At 38.4% G+C, this 24,277-nt stretch overlaps 1 protein-coding gene across 17 annotated transcripts in view; it reads left to right on the top strand.

Moving 5' to 3' along the window:
• Positions 1–24,277, top strand: part of CCDC85A (coiled-coil domain containing 85A) — a 179,958-nt gene that overhangs the window by 119,129 nt on the left and 36,552 nt on the right. For 12 of the 17 annotated variants that reach the window (XR_011426062.1, XR_011426063.1, XR_011426061.1 and 9 more), the window contains exon 3: positions 21,663–21,739. The exons of 4 other annotated variants lie outside the window; for them this stretch is intronic. Coding sequence is in view for 6 of the 13 variants with exons in the window: in XM_014731157.3 (XP_014586643.1) it covers positions 21,663–21,739 (77 nt within the window). In the remaining 7 variants the exon portion in view is untranslated. Of the gene's footprint in view, positions 1–9,668; positions 9,741–21,662; positions 21,740–24,277 lie in introns of all 17 variants that reach the window. One more of the 17 variants, XR_011426057.1, reaches the window with a different exon arrangement.

Below are 24,277 nucleotides of genomic sequence, written 5' to 3'. Positions count from 1 at the left end.
CCTAAATCAGAATTTCTTAGACTATGGGTGAACACTGGGAGATAGTGCTAAAAGGCAAGAAAATCATTGTTAATTAAATGTTTAATGTTGATTATAGTTACCACAGTAGTTTGGGTTTGAATTTATAATATTTTGTGATGTAGGTATAATTTATGATGCTTTAGGGCCCTTTGTGTAATCAATGAGTACCATGCATGATGATCGTATTATAGGGTTTGAAGAATATCTTTAGTACTTACATGATTATAAAGATTTATGATTATTTTGTCCTTGCTTTTATGACGTTGTAGATCATATTTGTGACAGCTGTAATGCCAAATCCTTGGTTAGAAACAAACACCCAATTACAGTATAGTCTCAATGGGAAAACATGAGTTGCTTTCTGAACATCCACTTTATAAAGTGATTTTTAAGGATTTTAACTTGGCGAAAAAGGAAATATCTGTACAGCACTTTTAGCGTTCATTTATTTGATATTTATTGAGCGCCTACTGTGTGCTAGTTACGTCTCTAATTTTGAAAATCTGACAAAATTCACAAATTTTGAAACTGATTTTATATAATATTTCTGGAGTTTTATATAAAAAGGATAGACTTGTTAGTCTAGGTTCTGACCCTGAAATACAGAAGCATAATAACTAAATTTGTAGAGCTCTTTATGATTCCAAAATGAGGCATATACCCCATCTTATTGAATCCTCACGTGGGTTAGGTCTTACCATGCCCATTTTATGGAAGGATGGATGAGTCAGATGATCTTATCGCCCTTTGCACACTGAACACCTTTTATTATGTCCCCAAATGAGGAATTGTCATATTATTGTTCTGAAACTTCATGGCTGTTATTGTTTGTACAATCCAGTTGGCAACTAATCATAATCCTTTTTGTGATAACTCTTCTATTTTTATCTTAACAGTCACTTAAATCATATTTATCTTTTTATACATTTCAGTTTTATTTTCCCAACTAGCCTGTGCAAGTCTCATGTGTGCTATATTTCTTGTATTCCTTAGATTCCCTGGCACATCATAAGCCCTCCATAAATTTAGCTGAATCTGAAGCGGGAGTAAGGAGGACTGACATCCTGATTTGCATCCTGCACTCATTTGTTTCATTTCCTAGGCAGTGTTTCTTCTCGAGGCCAGTCACGGCTGGGACTGCTGCCTCTCCTTTCCAGGCTCCCGCTTTAAGCCATGTGGTTGCCCAGCAGACCATGGTGCAACAAAGAGGGTTTGGAGCCTAATATACTCAGTTTTGCCAAATGTTCACTGCTCTGATAAATCATCTATTGGCTAAACTAACTTTGGGGAATTATCTCTGGACTTTAATTCTATTTGTTGGCCCCATCTGGTTGCCATGGATACTTCCTGTGACAGAAGGTTGTCCTACAGGCACTGGTACACGATGTTGCCTGTGGCAACAAATAGCTCAGTGGGCGGCACAGGAATAGGGATGGGATGTGAGAACCAGGTATTCACAGGGAGGGCAGGGACTTTGTTTGGACCTAGCAGAGACTATGGATGGTATTCTAGTCGGGTAGTCAGGGCTGGGCCTGTGGAGGGAGTGTGTGATGTCAGGAGATGGTGTTGCTGCAGGCAGTAATTAGCACTGGAAGAGGTCTATTAAGGGGAGCAGGTGTGTTTTCGCTGGTGATCAGCCATGTTGTGATGGGGATTCAAGGGGCAGGTAATCTACAGGGATCTAGTTGAGATTGGCAGTTGAGATTGGATCTGGTATTAAGTAGACTAGATTAGGGACGGGAGTCAAGGCCAGTCTTAAGTAAGCTTAGGCGCTTAGCCACGGAGGGTGGGAAAAGGCAGAACTTCAGGATCATGATGAAAGAAGGTGGGACTAAGGCAGAGCTGCCTAACAGAATGACACCTGTGTTCAGAGCTGGAGTTAGAAGCTGTGTGGTGCTATAGTAGAAAGAGTACTGACCTGGAGTAGGAAAATTCTGAGTTCTAGTCCCTGCTCTTCCACATGGTAACCCAGCTATCTCAAGGAATTATTTTGCTTCTCTAGGCCTCAGTTTCCTCATCTGTAAAATGTAGAGGATGGGTTGATGTGCATTTTCCAACTAGTGCTGTCCTTTGCAAAAACCATTCTGTGTTAAAATAGTTTTGGACATGTTGCATACCATATCTTCCCCCAACATCGCCAAGATTTACAACGTTCATTATTTTCTTAAAGTAGCCAGTGATGACCTGTGATTGATTTTATTTAGCCTAGTAGTTCTCAAACTGATGGACCATGGAAGGTCTTTTCCATAGAGCAGCTGTTGACTTGGTGTGGCAATCTAAAGTTTGGAAGCACACAATTTAAGAAAGACTGGGCTCAGTGATTTCTCAGATGTCTGCCATTTGAGCCTACCCTCAAGTACGCTCCTATTCATTTATGAGGCTGTTAAATGGCCTGTCCAGTTGAGTAGCAACATGTGGTCTCTTCCCTTCAACTTTCACCTGGTATTTTCTTCTCTTTTTCCTCTTGAAAGTTATAGAGGAGACCCAGCTGCTACTTGGGATTTCCTGTCCCCCAGCACTGGAGCACTGGTCCCTGATTCCCAGATCACATCATAGAGGAAGGGGTGTGGAGAGTGCCTGTAATTGTTCCTCCTTCCCCTCCCAGAACCTTGATGTTGGGTGTGAAGTCAGTCTCCCCAGATCTGCTTCTCTTCCTCCCAGCCCCTTTTACTTCATGTGGTGCAGACTTCTGGAAAACTAACCCCCACATGGGGTATTACTTCTGGGAATAATATCACTGGGAAAGTGTTTTCCTCTTTCCAAACAACTGATTTACAAGTAAACTTTTGGAATTCTGCCCATCTACCCCACCTCCCATGGGGTTGACTGAGGTAATTCCTTAAATGCAATCTGTTTAAATGTTTTGTAATCAAGAGTAGGAAAAAATACTAATTGTTTTGTCAGGCTGTGTTTTGCATAAATAACTTAAGAACAGCTTGACTTTTTTCCCCCAGTAGTGTTTTGGCAAGGGGGAAATTTCATAAAATAAACTTGGTGGAAGTAAATGTGACTATTTTTTGGTGATTTAATTTAGTTATGGTAATGACTTTAAGATTGAAAATATCTGCTCAAATAGCAAGTATTTATGCAGTTTATACCACATGTCTAACATTGTGCCAGACACTGTAGGGTATCAACCAAGCTCCTGCCCTCAGGGAATGTATGCAACTAGGGAGGTAAAACCACCATATGGATACATTGGAATGGAATCCGGTGTTAAACTACATAGTATTTCATTGAGTTAAGAGAAAGTGTGGTATGAATTCAGAGATGAGAGTGACCATTATGGGCTAACTTACTCAACAGAGGCTCTGCTGAGATGGAAGGGCGTGAAGACCAGCTATTGAAGGATAGGTGGGATTTGTGGATTTTGCAAAGAAAAGGAACAATGTTTAGATGGGCAAAAGCATAAGCAAATCAAATCTCCTCAAATAAAATACTTTAGAAACCCTGCCGTGTGGTAGGCAGCACACTTTGTATCCCGGCATGATAACTAGAACTCCCTCTTTGAGGTGGCCAGTGGTTGTATAGGACCTGCGAGAATTTCAGTACAGACACATGGTTGACTGCTCATGAATGTTTGTTGAATAATCTACTTCTGTTTCAGACAGTTATTCACAAAATGGCAAAATGTCACTTTTCTATGTAAACAGACGTCATTGATGTTCAGTAAATTGGAAATATTAATGATAGTTGTCAAAGGATTTTAAAATGTCTTTTTTGTGTCTTATCCATGGCTAGAAAAACATTCCTAAACCAGAGTTATAATTTTTCTTCTATTTTGTGTTCAAGTGGGCTTTCTATTTATAGGGCACATTTTAGCTTCGTATATTGGAGAATTAACTCAGGTATCTCGTGTTATGAAAGATGCACATAGTGAATGGAGGATGGTAAAGTGGAAGATTTTTCTTTTCCTATTATTAAAAGCCTCTATTCCCATAGCTAAGCCAATTCAGCAAAGACTTGGAGGTACCAATTATTTAAGATTTTCCTTTCAAGCAGAAAACTTTAATTAAAATATATAGTTGCTATGGTTTCCAAGTCATCCATTTGAGCAATTTATCTATAAAGATATTTTCACAAAATAAATTGCACGTTAATTGGAGGTTTACCTTCTCCATGAAGGAACACATCTACACCAGTATGTAGCAGTCCGAAAAGTCTAAACTGGCATCACTGGATGCACTGTTTTCCCTAAATGAAACATTATGCCATTTTTCATAAATATTAATGTTTGAACTAAGGTTGTCTATCTTGACTTGCAAAACTAAGTGGGAAATTAAATACTTAGCCGGGTAACCCAGTTCATCTGTCCCTAGACTCTTGTCTTTCCTCATTAACAGGAAATTTTACCTGAAATACTGGAGTTATGTTCATAATTGGAAATGAGTTTTTCAGAAGGGACTTGAAAAGGGTGTTTGTTTCAAAGCCCCCTGCAGTGTAGTTTGATGCTCTTGAAACAGTCTTTGGAGTTTAAACTTCTTAAAATCTCCGTCTCAATTTAGAAAAAGGAATTAAAATAATTTTTTAAATTCCAAGCTTTTCGTAGATCTGCTTACCTATTTCTGTGTAATCTCCAGTTCCCACTTTATCCACACCATCTCCATCCTTAAGTCCTGCAGTCCTTTTGATGTGAAGTTGAGGGATTATCCATGACTACTTTACTCTTTCTTTGACTAACCAGGTCACCATGAAGTTTCTAAAATTGCATCCATCATCTTTACTCTTGTAATGAAGGCTGATGACTGCTATGCGTGTCATCTAGTGAAACGCCTTCCTCTGGCAGTTTTGATAGTCAGTCCAAAGTGCTAGAGCCAATATAACCTGCCTTATCTTTGCCTATCGACACATCACTTTCTGCAGAGATTTATGTAATTTTAGAGCTGGAAGGGATCACATGACCTTAATCACCAGCCTGGTTTGAGGCAGATATAGACTTGATGCTTAACACTCTTCCACTCTTCTTTCTGATTGGACTCTGTATTTAAAAAAATATTTTGCTCATCTCTACAATAGGGCCTTTGCTTGTGCTGCCTTTTCTGTCCAGAATGTTCAACCTCTAATCATGGCTAGCCCTCATTCCTTCAGCATTTATCAGTTTAAATGCCCATTCCTCAAAGAGACCTTCCATGACCATCCAATTGTTCCTTCATCCCCTTTCACAAATTTGAGAAGATTTTGTTTTCTTCTTTCTTACCTTTATCTAATTTTTGGTCTCCCAATATCTAGAATCCTAATATCTGCAACATTCACATATTTGTTGAATAAATAAATATACTGTTTGTACGTGACCTTTGTTTTGGCTTAAACTCAGTGTTTATTAACGGCCAGAATGTGACTAATCAGTTTACTAAGACTAGTCAAACAAATTTTGGTCACATTTAGTCATTTAGTCAATGCTGCTCCAGAACAAGGTATTTACTTTCCTTTGAGTCTTCTTATCCATTTGTATTCATCTGGTTTTCACTCCCATTTCACAGATTCCCTCTGCTGATATTCAGTGCTCGATGCGGTAGTCAGGGTACACTCACGAAGGCTGGTGTTACTTGACAAATATGTATGGATGCCTGAGCCAGAGCAGCCCATGAAGGTCTAGGACAGGAAGCTAGACCGAAGACCATGTGGATTGCAGTGGGGAGAAGATTACACAAATGTTGAGCATAGTCCTCTCTGCCGTCATAGCCCTGGAGGAGGAGGGCAGAGCAAAGCAAGCAATCTGCTCCACTAGAGAGAGCCAAAGATGTGGTGGTGGTATCAAAACCATATTTAGCATTAGAAGGGAGGCAGGTAATAATAAAAGCTAGGGCTAGTGCTTGGCACTCTCCTAGGTACCTTACCCGTAATAACTCACTTCTCCATTTATGAGATAGGTACTGTTATTAATCCATTTTACAGATGGGGAAACTGAGACACAGGAGTTTAATAACTTGCTCAAGGCCACAGAGTAGAGAGCAGAGCCAGGATACAAACCCAGGCAATCTGACTCCAGCATCTATGCTTTTAACCACTAGTCTATACCAGGTCCCAGATGAATGTCTTCAGGGGGTTGATTCTTACAGTAGCAAAAAGAGAAACATTGCACAGACAGAGCAGTGTCAGATAAAAGTCTGGAAGATTTCTAGTTAAAGTTAGTAGAAGCAAATAAAGAGGAAGATGCCTAGTCCTGGAAGTCAGGCACAGGGAGTCTCAGTAATCTCCAAGCCTGAGCTTTGTTTCTAAGGTGCCTCCTTTGAAGATTTAGTGCCTGCCTTCCTACCTGGCCTTTGGTTTCCTTAAAGGTAGAGTTCTCCGTTCCCCAACCTGACTGGATTTGTGGTTTGAGTCTGGGTCCAGATCCTGAGCTAGAATCTAGACTCTCAGAGCAGATTAAAAGCATCCACAGTGTGTAGCTTCTCAAGAGTACAGTAGGTTGGGATGAGTCAGGCCGAGTCTTCTGGCCCTAGACCATAATCCTTTGTCCAAGAAAGAATATCCTGAGTTTGGATCCTGACATGCTCCATTTTACTATAAAAGCAATGTATGAAAGTATATAATGCAGTAGCATAAATTAAGAGATTTTTTAGAGGGTACAAACCTTTTATTAAGAGTAACTTTCAAGAGGCCAAACAGATTTTTAAAAGAATACATTAACTCTTGGTAAGCGTTGTTTTGAAATAAATATTGCATGCATTTTCTGGGTGCTGATGAAAGTGGAATAAAATATATGTAAAAGAGCGTGGAATAAATTAAGAAACAATGGGGACAGCTGATACTATTATGATGCTGAAATCATGCAGAAGACCCAAGCACCAGAGACTAGGACCCTGTGAAATGTCCTGGAAATTGGCTACGGAATTCATTGGACCTCACACACAAAGTGGGCAGTGAGCATAGACCCCAGGTGCTGAGAGACTGAAAAGCAAGACAGAACTTAGCTTCTGAAAGTGTAAAAATGGAGGCTGAACCCAACTACTGTGAAGGAGACTGAGAGCTCTGGGGAGATTCTGTGTTGAAGTTAACTTTGGAGCTACTCTACCATCTGCTCGCTTTTTAGATCAGAGTGAGCAGAAGATAGTAACAGGCAGTTCCTGACTCTGTGGTTTTGAGAAAGTTCCATTTGATACTCCCTTCCTGGAGTAGAACCTCTGTGCTGATATGGAGGACTTGGCTAAGCTTCTAAACATTTTTTCCCTGTCTACATATGTATCAAATATGCAGTGATGGTGGTGATCACAAAGCAAGTATTTTTCTAGGCATCTATTAAAAAATATGTTGATTTAATCTTATTTACATAGAACTGAGTACTATCTTCAGAATTATTATGCACAGTCCTTCTAAGTAATTCATTTTTCCCCATATATATTAGGAGCTAAATTCTTAGCTTGATAGCAGTCATAGGATAGTTTGTGTCTCTTTATGAGAGATTGACTTCTCAGTCACCCCTGCATAGATGGCAGTAGGAAAATAAATTTCAAGTGAGCTACTATTTAGACTGAGAAGATTAATCTATCTATAGATCAGTTTGTTAAAATGGTCATTATGAAGAGATATATACATTTGTAAGTGTAAGAGGTGTCCATCATTTTCCGTGGATTTGAATTTATGTGGGCCGTGGGCCTGTGGTTTTATCCTACCTTAATGTTCCTGGGTACTTCTTAAGGACAGATGGCAAATTAAAAACAATTGATCTTGTCCCGTTCCTGGGTCTAATGTGCTGATTTAAGAAGCCTTTTCTCAGTAAATCTACTAAGCCAGTAGCTCCAGACAGAAGCTCTGGTTGGATTGTTGGTGCTAACGGCAGACAGCTGAGCTGTCCACAGAGGGCAGAAGGATGTGTTTATAAGCAATTCTCTTGGCAGATGCTCCTCTTTCCTGCATTGTTTTAAATTCTTGTGCAAATTTGTTTATTCTCAGGAAGAGAATAGACTTGTAATTCCCTTTACACAATGATGGTGCCCGCATAGCTGTGTACTCCCAGAGGATCTGGGATAGAATGACGTTAATTATTAATTGAAGAAACACACAGGCAGGAGATACGCTTTGACCAGCATCCTTCCACCCAGCAGGCCCTGAGGTATCTTGTTAGAATGGAATTTTCCCAAGTGTGTAAAAACATTATTTAATTATTAGTATTATTTTTTAATTAGAATGCCTCACTCAAGCCATTTGGGAGCAGGTATACAGTATTTTTTTTTGTCTTAATGTGCTCTAAAGGGGAATGTTTTTATTGTGACCTTATTTGCACTTCTACTTTATTCACAACTATGTTTCTTTCTTAAAGTCAACTGCTTGCATTTTCTTTCAGCTCTCATAGACTTGAACTTCGTAGAGACATTTTTAACTCTTAAAATACGCAAAGGTCATTATTTTCATGTTGAAGAGGTATCCATCTTAGTTAAACAGCTATTTGGGATTTGGTATTGGTGCCAGACTTTGGGTTATAAAGATGAATAAAATACAGTCTTTTCCCTAAGGATCATGGAGTTCAGAGTCTATTTCAGGATTTCACAGTCTATTTTATTCCTTCTTTTACTTGTTGATTTATAAATTTCTTTATTTGTAATTTAAAGTTTTCCCTAAACAATTATAATGACTATGCACTGACAAGAGGTAACTCAAGTGAAAACTTAAAGATTCTCAGTTCCATCTGCTTTGAAAGTTAAGCACTCTTATATTTGGGGAGGGTGAATAAAAATCATTGCTTTAAGAATGCCATTTTATTATATAGCACATAACATTTCTAGGGTAATATTTATCAATCTCAAACTTATGTAAGCAGAACAGAATTTAATAGATTCATTGTATGGCCAAAATGAATTTAAAACATTCTTTCAATTGTGTGTGTAATTTCAGGCTGTATGGAGCTTGGGAAACCGTTATTTGAAGATTACATTTATTTTAGATATAGAAGTTTATTGTACCTACCCTACTTTCTCATGTGTCATAAGTATTGATGCATATTTTTGGAGTCTATAGGATTTTGTGGATGAAAATGATTACTTTAAAAATAGAGTATTGAGATATTTGATTTGGAGGAATACCAACTTCTGTCCAAATGCATGTGATTATTTCTGTTATGTGATATACATCAAATTCTGTTTCGTTATCACCAGGAAGAATGTTAACAGCAGTGATAGCAGAGTGAACATTTTATTGGGTTCCCCAGCTGTCCAGAAGAGAATCCAGGAGAGGTTCAGGAAAGCAGCTTCTTTGAAAACTAAAATTAGACGTTTAAAAGCCAGAAGAAACTGCCCTTTGTCTTTGTCCATCATTTTCTTCTAAGCCTATAGATTGCTGATACTTGGGTTGTAAGAAGTTTGTGAAACTTTCCAAAGATTGCATTGTGAATGGCATCTGTGTTTATTAAGCCCACTAATGAATTAGCAGATCCAGGCACTTAGCTTTGGAGGTTTGGTTGTTGCCTGAAATAAAGTCTTCACTTTGGCTGACTTTTCTTTACCTGGAGGCACCAATAAATGAACTGAAGAGATGATGCACTTATCTGCATCTTAGTAAAAATACAGTTATCACTCTTTCAACAAATGCATCAGTTGACTGGTGTGGTACTTCAAGTATAATGATAAGGAAGAGAATTTAAATCAGACTCTTGCTGCTGATCAAATTCTTTGATAATTGCTTAATCTCGTCTTCGCTCTGTGTCTCCACAGGGTCTGTGTTCTCCAGCAGTGAGGAGTGTTCTTAATGTTGCCGATGATGGGCTTTGCTGGGGCAGGCCTCAGGTTGAGTTCCAGAATTGCACTCTACTAATCCTGTGCCTTTGAGGAGTTACTCAACATCTCTAAGCCTTCGGTCTTTCATCTCTAAGATGGGAACAATAATACCTGCTTCTTAGTTTTGCAGTGAGGATTAAATGTATTAATGCATGTGAAAAATGCCCATGCCTTTTAAGCGAAGTGCTTGATAGATGATAAATCATGTTAAAGTTATTAGCTGTTATTTGTATCATCTGATGTATTTGATTGACCAAATTGATTAGTCTATTGTTGCCTAGTAACTGATCAGTGAAGACCAAATGGTCAAATCCTTGTGAATCTAGACGAGCCCAAATGAATTTCAAGGTCAGCAGGAATTTTCCTGGGCAGAACTCACTCTCCCTACTGTACTGTTGTAAAGTGTCTCTAAAACCAAAGGGCATGAAAAATAGGGTGAACACGTTCAGGTTGCCATCTGTTGGCTTTATTTAAGAGGACTTTTGAGATTTATTTCCTATTATAATTTTATTAATGGCAGAAAACAAACCCTAATATCTTAAGTTTAGTTAGGATACCACTGTCAAATAAAATGCTTAGATTAATTTATAGTTTTTTCAGTCTCTGGTTTTGCAATCATTCAGTATTTCATTCTCAACAATGATAAACTAATATTCCTTTATACTGAGATTAAGGTTTTTTTTTCCTTATTGTGATAACTTTCTTTAGTGAAAGGAGTTTTTAAGTATACAGAATTTAAGAGAAAAATCTGTAAGAAGATATTCGTAAAGAATAGTATTTTTAACTGTAAACAAGCCTCAGAGAAATGTATTTAACTGCCGTAATCAGAACTGGTGTGCAGCTGTCACATGGGTGTGCCTGACTCCCTTTCTCAGAACATTACAACACTGTCCTAAGTATTCTCTGCTTCCTCAAGGCCTTGTGCATGATAGATATTCTGTAAATGTTTGTTTAATGAATGATTGAAAGAATAACAACATAAAATACGTACACTGTTAGAAATTCTGTCTTAGCCGCTTGTAGCGGTTAAACCACTAATAAGGATTACTGTAAAATTCATGATAATTGTAACCCAGGAACTGTGGGTCTTAAAGAGTCTTAAAGATCCTCTACTTCAATATTCTTGTTTGACAAGAGAAAACTAAAACCCATAGAGCCAGCACTCTGAGTCATGTGCTCTACTTCACTCCTTCCAGAATGACTGTAGGAGAACAAGAGGTCCCAAATGAAGAAGAATGAGAGTGGCATGCTAAAAGGAAGCAGCAGGAGAGAAACCAGAAAATAGGAGGATTGAATTTAGGAATGAAACAGAGGTGAGAGTGAGGAAGGATAGAGAAATCGCATCAAAATTTCCCCAAGTGGAAGAAACTCAAGACCTGTGCCAGGTCTACCAGGGAGGCTGGGTGCTGGGGAGGAGGGTGTTGTGTGGGTGTCTGTCGTGTGGCGCTTCCTCCTCCACCAGGCTGCTGTGTTCAGACCCTATTCCAACCCCCATGCTTCCTTTCAACAACAGCTCTCTTCTATTGACTTTCATGTTTAAACCGAAACCCCTGATTTTTTTCTGAGCTCCAGACTCATATTTGTAACTGCCTGCTCTATATCTCACCCTAGATGTCCAGTCTAAAATGAACAAAACAGAATTCTCGATTTCAAACCCCAGTCTTGCTGCTTCTCCAAGCCATCTCACAATTACCACCACCATCCTCTAGTTGCTCGTGCCAAAAATGTGGCTGTTATCTTTGATTCCTGTTTTGTAATACCTCACATCTACTCCATACATGTGTTTTGTTGGCTCTTCCTCCAGGAGGCATATTGAATGTGGCCACTTCTCTGCAGCACTGCAGTGGCTCATTTACAAGCCACAGCCATCTGTCAGCCCACCTCCTGCAGAGGCTCCCTCAATGATCACCTGACCTTCACTCTTGGTCCATTTTTCTCTGCCTTCTACAGAGCAGCTAGGATGATTATTTTAAAGTGTAAGTCAGATGGTGTCACTATAATGTACCACTCCTCCCTTCCCCAATGGCTCCCCACTCCAAACAGTACAACAGTCCAAGCTCCTTACGCTGGTTCACTGATACCGTGGGTCTCACCCCCTGCCTATGCTCCAACTTGATAGTCTCCCGTCTCTCCTCACTTGCTTCACCTCCCTTTGGCCGCTGCAGCCTTCTTTCCATTCTTTGAGTGCCACAGGCTCATTCCCACCTTGGGGACTTTGCAAATTCTATTCTTGCTATTTCAAAAGCTCATTCCCAGATCTTTACATTCAAGTTTCAACTTAGATGCTCCAGATCTTCTCTGATCATCTAGGTCTAAGCTGAAGTGATGGAGGGCATGTAGGGGAGCAGTGCACTTATTTGTGTGTCTGTGTATGTGTCTGTCTGTATGTCTTCCCTACTAGAATGTCCCTTGAGCAGAGGAGCCCTTTTTGTTTGTTTTCAGTGAAATGTTTGTAGCACATGAAAGAATGTCTAATACATAGTAAATGCTCAATAAGTGTATGTTAACTGACTATGATTACAAAGTGTTTGATAAATATACCAAAATAACCAACATACCAAAAAAGTTCCAAAGTCTGTGGTCTTTCCAATTTCATTTATCTACACTAACTAAATTCATTCATTATCTAACTAGATTCATCCATTATCTATCTGTATCACTTTGTGTGTGGATAAATAATGCTAAAACATCGTGAAAACTTTGCTTTTCTTATTTAAGGGAACTATTTTTTACTTGTTACATTGAGTTGGTTTTGCCCAATATTGTTTCATCGCCAGTGCAGTGAATGTGTATTGGCTAAATTGAACAAAATTTTTGTGAATTCCCAATTGAGAAAAGCCAAATTAATGAGGCTTTGCTGTATAATTTGACAAAATTATTTTTATTTTGCTGAAAAATATGACAGTAAAAAAGCAACTATATGTAGGCTTTTGAAAACATCTAAATAGACATAAAAAGTCAAAATAATTATCCTAAGAGGAAATAACATTTTTATAGATTTACTGTCTTTTGAAAACTTGTTTTTACAGATTTACCTCCTTGTGCATTTGTTGGCAATACCGACAAGGTGTACTTTCAAGGGGGCCACATACATTGAAGAAAATTGTTATGTTTATTAAAATGACTTCAATTTTTATCCTCTGGCATTGGGAAAAGGCAGTTATTTTCTCTGGGAAATGACAACAAAACAGCAGCAACATAACGGTGGAAAGTAAGACACATTTCCACCCTGAATAGCTGTAAAGATGGCACTAGTGCTAAACAGCTCCTTAGAGTTTGAAATATTTTCCATATAGTCCCCTGTCCTTTAGCCCAATTTGTGGCTACTTACCTAGTACCTTCTATGCAAAGCTGTTGCTTTCAAAGGGAATAGTAGAAGTGAAGGCAATTTGGGGACACAAAAAGTTCCACTGAGCCAGACTTCAGTTTAGATTGCTTGCTAGTGTGTTTTCTAGGTGGAAATCTGAGTGCCTTTTGAGTTAACTGCTTCAGGCTGTCCGGGGAGCACAAAACTTTGAGTAGCAGCCAGCACAGTTGGGAACAGAACAACAAGGACATTCGTTCGTTCATTCCTTCAACAATAAGCTGTTGAACACCTTCTAGCGTGTAGCACTGTGCTAGTTGTCGGGCAGCTCAGAAAAGAGCTGTCAGGCAAGGGCTTGCCCATGGAGCCTCCAGGTTAGAGAGAAAGAAATGGAAGCTGAAACAACGAGGTACAAATTCCCAAGGAATAGGTACAGTGGATGCTAGCAAAAATGCAACAACGTGCCATTTTCTCCCGTTTTAGTAACACTTTCATTTGGAAAGTGGAGAGACTTTAACAATGTATGGTAATTATTTTCTGGGTCAAAAGCTAGCACATAGACCCTGATAGGTTTTTTTAATTTCTTAATTTATATACAAATCATTGGATTTCAATATTCATTTGACTATTTACTCTTATAGAAAGTGATACAAGAAACAAAGTCTGGACTGTTTCAGAAAAATAGAGCACTTGCACAGCACTAGGAGAATAGCACTCATGACTTTTTCTTGTCAAAGCATTCTTAGAAATGATGTAGTATTTCCAGGCTTCCTTCTAATTAAGATAACCAGGACAGCGCATTGCTCTGTTTTCTTTTCCTTCAAAATGACAGATTTTTCTCTTCACAAAGAAACATAGCCTGTTTTGATATGGACCACTGCCCACTGCCCTCCACAGGCTGCTCTCTGACGGCTCAGAACTGGACCCAACTGACACCTGCCGGGTGCCGCCACAAACGTGCTTGCTCCAGTGCCTTCTGTACACCCCTTGCAGGGAGGGGCTGGGAGGAGAATGTCCAGGTGAAGTTTAAATTCCTACCAGTGACTATTTCTAACCAAAGGGGAAGCTTATTAACTTAAGCAGATTTGCAGCTGAAGCGCACTTACATTACATTCTAAGATACTAGTGGTAGACATGGTCCATATTTTGCACATTCCCCACAACTGTTTTTCTGTCTCTTTCTCTTTTCTTTCTCTCTTCCCTGACTTCTACTCTCTCCCTTTCCTTTCCGCTTTCCCTCTCCCTCCAACACACACGCTCATTTGTTTGAGCCTGGTGAAAGTACATTTCAAATTTTCTTATTGGTTAGATCTGACCTAATTTGCAAACCTCAAAGTTTCCATCCAAAGTTTGTTTCATGGAATGTTTTTCAAATGGCACAACAGAATTGATACTAGGCTCCATTTAAATACAAATCCTGTCTTGCCTGGAGTGACTGAAAAGTGTAGACCTATACTGTGAAATAACTTCCTTTCAGGGCTCAATCTACATAACTGGTTGGTTGACTCATTCAGTTTTTGTTGTGTCAAACACAACTCTAGGCACTTGGAGTGCATCATTCAACACAACAGACAAAGATCCTGCCTTGTGGAGTTGACACTCTGATGGGAAGAGACAGATCTCATACAATAAACATAACATATGGACAAGCAAATTTATACGGTAGAAGGTGGTAAGGTATTTTGAAGAAGTACAACAGGCTAAAGGAGATCAGGGGTGCGGGTTGGAGGTCGGGGTAGGTTGTAGGATTAAATGAGGTGCACTCAGTGAGACTCATTGAAAAGCTGAGATTTGAGCCAAGACTTGTAGGAGGTGAGGAAGTTAGCCAGGCAACTGTCTAGGGGAAGAGCATTCCAGAAAGCAGGGACAACTAAAGCAAGAGCAGGGCTGGGGTGTTCAGGAACAGAAAGGAAGCTGCATGGCTGGAGCAGAAAGTGGGACAACATGAAGTTGGAGAGGTGCCAGGTGGCCAGATCATGTGGGACCCTGCTGGACTTTTTAAGGACTTTGGCTCTTCTGTGGCACAAAATGGTGAGCTACTACAGGGCTTTGAATAGAGAATGACGTGATTGGACTTAGCATTATGGAAAGAACACCCTGGCTGCTGTGGGTTTGAAATAGACTCTAAATGAAAATAGACCTGAGAGAGGAGGCAAGAAGAGAAGCAGGGACACATGTTAGAAGACAATTGTGAGGTTGGATTTTCAGGATATTTTGGTGGAAGAGTCAACAGAATTTCCCAATGGATGGGACGTGGGGTGTGTGAAAGAGTAGAGCCAAACGTAATGCTAATAAGGCTTTTGTCACAAGGAAAGCCTCATAATCAAAGCCTGAAGTCTAGGTCTAAGTGTAAAGAGCTAAAAAGAGCACAAGGTTTTAAAAATTTAAGCAGTGGAGGAAGGTGACAAGACAGGCAGATCCCCCTCTCAAGCTGCTGTCACTTCTCCCTTCCTGACTAGATTCCAGAATCCAGTCTTCCCAGCCAGGTCACCTTTCCTTGTGCCTAGAATTCTATTCTCCAAGCTCTCTGCATAGTTGGCTTATTTGCGGGTCATAGTCCTCAGAGAGCTCTTTCCAGGTCTGCTCCCTAATAAAGCTATACTTCCCCACTCTCTATGCTGTACTCCGTTTTGTCTGTATCACACTTGTCGCCTTCGCAAAAGATTGTATTTGCTTTTCATTGTCTGTCTTCCCCCTTGGAATGTGAGCTCCACGAACACATAGACCTTATTGCTCTTGCTTGCTGCTGTGTCCTCAGTATCTAGATCAGTGTCTGGCACACAGCAAATAATCATTATTGGGTGAAGAAGTCTTGAAATTGAAGTAAATTACAAGTACGTATTAAACCCTGCAAGGAACGCCAACAGTCCCTGTGTAGGGTTTAGGGGGAATATTTGCATGTAGCATATTTGGGCATGAAAAATAACGTAAGAAAGTAGGTGAAGGGAAATCACAAGACACTCAATGAGTTGAGAAGGAAAACTTGAAAGAGATTCATGGAGTGGGAAGAATTTTAAATTGTAGAATTATTGAACTTCAGAGTTAAAGGGATCAGCCCAGTAGCGCTTACAGATAGCAATCTTTGCAGCATCTCCTTGAGCTTTCTCCAAACACCTCTAATAAGCATGAAGCACATTATCATACAAAGCAGCATATTCCGATTTTTGGATATTCTAATTATTGGAAAGCTATTTCACATACCATGCATAGAAGAATGAGGAGTATTGGATTAGGCAGAGTGGAATGAGTATTTGACCAGGGGAAGGTGTGGGCAGGGACCCAGAGCTAAGAGAACTTGGGGCTGGTGACTAACAGTGAACAGGTTTCCATGGGAGAAATAGGATAGAAAATAGCTTTCATATTTCTTTCAGGTTGGCACAGAGAGAAGGGTCTGAGAAGACTGGAATTAGCTTTATAGGTAATGGACTCAAGCAAGACCTGACATCATTTTTTACTTAGCACAGTTAAAGCTCCCATTAAAAAAGAATTCTCTCTCTGCCAATAAAGCATTCTGAGTTAAATATCCAGGCTGATCTGAAAATGCAGATTCTAACAAGATTCTTTTTTAATAAGAAACACATCAAATTATAGTGAGAAATGTAATCACTTATATTTCTGGAGCTAATATGAATTCTAAGTAGGAGGATGGCCTTTGCTTGCCTGAGGAAGAAAGAGAAACACTTTTAGTCAGAACAGCAAAAATCTTTTAAATATATAGTTCTGAAGTAATTTCCTTAGGAATATGTAAAAGCCTGTGGATGGTGGGATTAATTTGGAACTAATCCAAGCAGTGTCTTTAGAGCTTGGGATTTATTGAAGAGATTGCCTCCAGGTTATTCAACTTTTTCTGGCCGAGGGAGACTAACTCTTAGCCACAGGAAAGCTAACCCGTAAAACCATCGCCATAATAGTCTTTTAAAAAGTTTTCCTCCTGTACACTCTTCCAAATGCTGTAATTTGTTTCAAAATGGACCGGATTTTATTTTCTGCCCTGAAATTTTGGAGACCAGACGACACTACGTCCGATCAAAACCTCTTAGAAGTTTGACAAACCTTAGACAGTTGCAACTACCAATGATAATCCTTTTATGTACAATAATCAGAGTAATTCATGAGTGATTTCAAGGATGAGTATTTCCCTGGGAGAAAAACATTGCTTTAGAGACTAAAGGGAGATAAGAGGGCTTAATATTTTGATCAGAGTATTTTCAAACTAGCAGAGGAAAAAGTTGAGCTACTTTATATGATTTAATGCATTTCAGGTAAATTGAAGTGAAATCAAGTCCAGGATATTGTCCAAGGAAAATATCGACTTATCATAAAGGTAAAAACCCATCCAGAATATCTAAAATCAAAAAGAAAAAAGAACTCAGAAGCTTGACATCACTCAATGGTTAGAGATCCAAGATAGGAGTCACTGTGATGCCCAGCAATGACACAAAATCTTTTGAATATATTTGATTAGTCCCTAGTGTTAGAAGTCAAGCTCACTACTTTCTGGGCTTTATTTATTTTCTCATCTGCCAAATGAGTCAGGAGATCTGGGGCAGGTTGGATTAGGAAGTCTCTAAGGTACATTCCAGTTCTAAAATTGGAGCTACTTAGAAGATGTGAACTGAGTGGAGTTCTCATGACTATTTCTTACACTTATTTTATTGCGAGAGGTGCGGTGAACTTTTACATGTAGGTTCAAAGATAAGTGAGCTACGTGGAAAGAAATAGTTTCTGCTTCGAAAATATGCCAATGACGTACCCACAGAACATGTTGAGAATGTTGTTGGATTTTCACGTTGGTAGTGTTTGCTTAACCTTGCTTTTTTAATGTGAAGATGTCTGTAGAGTTTCCCAGTCTGGAAAGAGAAGTAAAATACCTTTTGGGGAGGGTAAGAGCAAATCACCATCAGTGCAGCTGTGATTTGATGTTGGCTTCTCAGATCTGTGACTGTGGGATGCAGCTTGACTTTTCCTCCTTCTGCTCCACCATAGGTCCCTTACTCTTCCTTCATGTGATTGCTTTCCCTCTTCCCTGCTTACAACAGGATCGTTCTTGACTGCTGGTCCTTGTCCATCCTGTAGCTCCACTCGCATCTCTCCGGCCTATCAAACCTGTGTTGATCCATTAAGCTCAAATTTCTCCTTCAGAAGAACTACAGCCAATATTGACCTTTCTGTACTCCTGTTTCATGTGCTTTAGCACTGAATTTCATATTACCTTATTGTTATCTTTACTTTTTCCCTCTCATCTCCCCCCAACTGGTTATACACCTCTTGCAGATAGGATCCTTCTTTAATATGTTGTATATCTGTGTAGAGTAGAGCAGAGTATTTGGCTCCTTTTCAAGGGGCACCTTGATGCTCTTTTGGCGCCTCATTCTCGGAGGTCTGAAAGCCAAAATGACATTCTGAAATCTCAGTTTTAACAGCTGTCAGTCACTAGTATAAAATGTAATGATCAGTTCAAATTATAGTACATTCCAATGCAGTTGTGTGTGTGTGCATGTGTCACCTTATAGTAAAATAAAAAGAATGCCAGTTTTTGTGAGACATTCCTCTTAGGTCAATGCACAACCATACTCCACATTCCCTGGGTGTAATGGAAGCCCAGCTTATTTTATAGTTGGCACCACTCTGGAAGTCCCTTGAGTAAGGAAGAAAAAGGAAGAAGCAATGTGGTGAAGGGGTTGCAGACATGGCCAAATAGGCTCCAGCATACCAGGGCTTCTTTTACTTTCTTACAAGAAAATTTCATCAGCTTTTTTCTAATAATCAACTAGGACTGGGACGTGGATTGTGATGTGAATATTGTAAAAGTATGGAGTTTCTTATGCTTTATCCTTTTATGTTTTATTTTAAAATGTTTACGTATTTTCCTCTTCCGTTATCGATTATGTACTAGTAGTCAGGCTTGGCTAGCCTATGGTGCAATGACAAGCCTTAGTATTTCAAGGTTTAACAAATCAAATATTTATTTTCCTCTCATGTCACAGTTGAAGGATTGAGTGGTTTCTTCAATGGCTTTTCATATAGGAACTTGGGGACCCAGTGATGATCTTACCGTACATTCCAGAAAAATGTTTACCTACTCACTCCCGTTAAAGGATTATGCAGTCAGTTTCTTGATGAATAAAACAACCAACAGCATGGCTTCTCTTACTTATGCCTGCAGATGGGCTCTTCCTCCTGTCTCCCTCCCCCGCAGCCCCCCACCAGAGGGAGTTTTCTCATTTGTTGTATCCGTTCATTGTTAAGTAATAATTACAATAGAGACTGAGCCTGGAACAACAGGACCTTCTGGAACACAGCACATGGGCATGTAATCCTAAAACAATTTGTATTATGAGAAACATAAGACTTGCAATAACTGGTCTTCTCTTCATCCCAACCCTGGAACACTGGCTGATCCAAATCTGACACAATAAATATTTGTTGAATGGATAAACTCAAAACTCTCCTTAGCTTTGCCTTCACTATAAAGCTTATTTTTTCATTATTTTATCCATCTAAAAATATTCCCTACCTTTTCCTGTCCTAGCCCATATTTACAGTGAATGCTTGGAAACAAAGATTTGGTCTTCATGTAATGTAACTTGACCTTAAAAATTGGAGTTGAGGAATGTTTTCCAAATTCAAGAATTTACACCCTTTTCTTTATACCGACATGACATAACTTTCGTAATATAAGTAGAAACTTAGTGAAACCATCAAATATGTAAGCCGCAAAGATCTAAAAGAGAAATTGATTAAAGTGACTGAAGATAGTTAATTAAAATCCATTCAGTGGCATTTTTCAAATGTCTCCTGAATCACTCTGTATAGAGTCATCTCAGCCACTTTAAGTATCACAGTCTTAGGGATGGTACAATATAGGGATGATAAAGATATAAATTGTGACCAAAAAAGAAAAAGAATTGTATTTACCGATGGTTTAAACAGAATATTTCTGAGCAGCTTTTCACTTAGATAGCCCTTATCAAGTGGTTGTTTTTCTAGAGTGGAGAGTGGGGCTTGCAAAACTGTGTAAATCAGGCAATCTACATTCACATCTTGATGATCTGCGAATCACTTATTCATTTGCTAGAGTAAAGCAGATTCATGAAATCAATATGTTTGTTATTCATTTATGCTGTGTACTTTTTTTCCCCATTTCGAAGAGTCCATAAAGCAAGTGCTTAACATTTCATTGAGCTAAAAAATGAGACTATATTTCTGGCAAATGTCTTCAGTTTCCTTTACCTTCTAGTTCTCGCTTGTGAGGAATGCTCAAGGCTAAGTCTTCTTCACTGATGTGAGGTCAGTGGATGGTTATATTAATGGCAGTGATGGGGACTTTCTGCAAACATTTGTGAAAACAAGCATGCTGTAAACTGGTCCGGGATGAGCTTTATTGTTACATTTGTGAATTAAGGACTGAGGCTGTTTATGTATTTTAAGAAAATGTTATTTTGTTGCTTTGGAGGTCATAAAAATGAAATTGTTCATATAACCAATTTCCCTGCAAAAAATGTAGAGTTTCCATGATGAATTTCAGATCAAGGTATTACTTTACATCAATAGCCATCCTAACTTCAGATTGTTAAGGGCTCCAAATACTTACCTCTTAAATGCACTACTGTCTTGGTCTTACCTCTTGCTCTTTTGCCTTTCTGAGGCTGAAGAACATGCACTGAGGAGGACCTGCTGCTTTAATATTAACTGTGGAAATATGCTCTGGAGCGATTCTACTGTCATGTACATTTCACTATATCTGAAATATATTTGTCTTTGGTTAATGAATGATTTACAACTATGTTGCTATATGATGTGCTTGAATATTTTTACTTTAATGAAGAAGAGTTACCATCAGCTTGTTCCTCAGAATGAAACTCTACTTTCCCCTATGTGTGACCCCTTTCCTGACATAAAGTTATACGCTTCAGAGTTTCACTATGGAACAGACGCTAAGCATGATGCTGATTCTGAGCTTTCAGCATACACCTACCTGAGCTTGTGAAGATATGAAAACAAGAAGGAATTTCAAGTCTGACCCTGGTTTACATGAAGATTTGGGGAAAACTTGGGTCTCTGTCACACTCAGCCAAAATCAAAGTCAAAATTCAGCCTAACTCTATTTATTTAGCCCTTTCATAGCAGTTCTCTGAATTATGGGCTTGATATCTGTAGATTTGAAGTCATGAAATATATATTGGGAAAATGAAGGGAGCTGGATATTTGAAGTATTTTTTGTTTTTAATATGACCTTGTAATTTATTTTGGTTATAATTTTACCAAAAAAGTCTCTTGTGTGGAGCAAATCATTGAAAGCTCAAAATGCACAAAATAAGTAGAAAAAAGAGAATAACTCTCTTCGAGTTCAACATGTCTGATGTTCTGAGGGCTGCATGGTAAGCAAAAGCCTGCAACAGCTCACCACCTGTACATGTCTCTGATTCTCCTTAACATTGTACAATTGTTCAAACTGCTTGTAGTTTCAATGGCTTCTGTTACAGATTTTCTAGGAAGAAATCTTTTTTTTTCTTAAATAAAAAAGTAGTCACTACCTGATTTGAATGAAAAGAGCCAGAAATATCCTGACAGTGCAGCAAACAAGACCTGTGTGTATAATGTGAGTTCTTTCTTTTTAATTTTAGAATCAACCTTGTCCTATGTTAGGCAGCTGGAGGCAAGAGTAAGACAGCTGGAGGAAGAAAATCGCATGCTGCCCCAGGTGGGTGACTTCCAGAAGCTCATAGCTAGTCAGTGTCATTTGAGTTGTAGCATTTTATTTGGAATTTAAAGTCTTGATTACATTTTCTCCTTTAAATGATAGAAATCATTTTGTAAATAGCCATTCATCAGTGCGGAGTATGATTACTTTCCATAATGACCATCATATCCAGATTCTTAAGTATGATACTAAAGGATGCAGATTCTTAAGTGTAGTACTAAAGGATGCAGATGTCTGAAATAAGAATGTAAAATAATGTTGAAAGGAAGAAGGGAAGAGAAAGAAAATGAAAAGAAGCAGGAAGAACTTTGATGGTACTACTCATATACATCCTGCATGTAGTTGGTGAATATAGAGAAGGGACTCCTATTTAAATGGAAAATTTGCTAATTTATGAGCTGGGGAAAGCTGTAGGTAGTTTGAAGATTTCATATTTTAATTAAATTAGTACTTTCTAAAATTCTTTGTGATATAATTGAACTCTTTCAGTGCAACAAAGCGATGACAGTATTTGACAGTTTTTACTTTGGGGCTTAAAATTTCTTTTCCCTGGTGAATGTAAAGTGGCACTCTTTCTGAGATTTAATGCTTTGCTGTATGTTTTACTTATAAAATGAGTTCCAAGGGCTGATATCTTGGTCAGAATGATGTTGGTTGAGGTGGTGATTCTTGGAAATGTTTTATTGAGGAGTTGAACAAATCTACTGATTCTAGGTTGGTTTTCTTTACAGACATGTAGACAGTAATATGTTTTAATATTTCATAAAAAGGAGTTTTCTAAGCATTTAGTCACTAGTGTTCTTTTCACATTCTAGTGATATTTCTAGTTCATAAGTGACTAAGGAAAAATTAAACCTCAAACAGCTAGTAAACAGTAGTTTAAATGAAAAGACAAAAACTGGCTGTAAGTCAGGAGAAGATATGTAAACATTAATGCAAAGATGCTTTGGGAAGACATTTTAGGTCTTTTTAATCTTGTTTTGTTTTTAAACTACTTTTGCTTGTTAACGATGATTTGGTCTGTCAGGTACTGCATGTAAGAATGCCTTTCTCTTCTACTGGCCAACCATCTGGCTAGAAATCATGAGATTAAGTGAAATGAATCTATTTCTCTCCCTCTCATACTATACATATATCAATACTCATGGTGACAGAAGGGATTGTTTGCATCATGAAATAAAATACCGCTGGTAGAGTTTTTGTTTGCTCTTCTATACTTTTCATTTTTAAAATTTTCTTTGCCATTTTTCCTTTTATGTTGGATTCACAGTATGATTGTGCTCGGACCCTTGACTGAAAACATCTAACGTCTTTGTTCCAAGAAACCTAAAAAATATAATTAGTTTATTGTGAATGTTATGTATGGTTATATCATCTCTGAGGCAACTGGGAATGCAAATGAAGAAAAAGAGGAAAAGAGAGAGATTTCTTAGTTTCCTTGAGTGGGAATTGAATCCACCATTGAATCCACCACTGAAACACTAGCCTGTATGCTACCATTGGAAAAGTCACAACAAATGTGAAAATGATTACAAGATAGGTTTTTAAAAATCTGTAAAACTGAGTGTTAGACGTCTTGAAGGGAAATCAGAAGAGTCCTCAACTATACTTGATGTGCCTGCATATTTAAGTACATAGTAGTTGCGTAGTTAAGAGTGGAGAAGATTAAACAACTTTTCAAGTTAGTGTTCAATCATATGTTTTTAAATACATTGTTATTTTCTATCAAGAAGATTGTTTTTCTTCTCCACGAGAAAGGGCTAGGAAAGATCATGTTTTATTGAATCTAAGACGTTATTGATGTGGGATGTATATTATCATATGTACCGTTAAGAAAGAAAAAAATGTCAATCTTACCATGTCAGATTCTTACTGATTTCAGAGATGTTAAAATGGAAAAACAATGTTTTAGAATTAAACAACTTTTTATGTGTCCAGAGTACTTTAATCCAAAGAAAAGCCATTGTTTGAAATATGCTATTGGACATATGCAAAGAATACAATAGATCTGTCTCAGTTTAAAAACAATATTTCTGTTAAATTTCTGTATTTGAGGGTGTTGGCTTCATATACAGCTAAGATAGATGTGATAGAACCACCAGTTGCAACTGCTTGTATAAACACAACTGAAATGAACATAGACAGTAGATGAGATCTAAGGATGGAAGACAATAGATGGATTTCAGAGCAGTGAGAATCATTTAAAGGGAGACCTTGTGGAAGACTGAGGCTTGGGCTGGATAACACAAAGGCATTGCAACTTATTCTTAGACGTTATGCATGCTATAAGAAACAGTTATGAGATTTCCCTGCAGAGGCTATTTTTGACTGCATGATGTTAGCTGATTTGCAAGGTCAATTCAATGCAACAAGCTGACATCCCTGCATAACGTAGTCTCAGTATCTGAACACTTGATTTTCAGTTGTTAGAGCTTGTTCATTGTGCCTTAATTAGAAGATAGTCTTTTTTACTTTAAAGTTTATAATTCCAAATATATCAGATATCTTTCATTGCTGTAGCTAGGTCTTTTACTGATA

The sequence above is a fragment of the Equus caballus genome, chromosome 15 (genome assembly GCF_041296265.1).
Source record: "Equus caballus isolate H_3958 breed thoroughbred chromosome 15, TB-T2T, whole genome shotgun sequence".
In the NCBI taxonomy this organism is placed as follows: domain Eukaryota; kingdom Metazoa; phylum Chordata; class Mammalia; order Perissodactyla; family Equidae; genus Equus; species Equus caballus.
The sequence above is the reverse complement of the archived record's forward strand: the minus strand, read 5'-3'. Positions and strand labels throughout refer to the sequence as shown.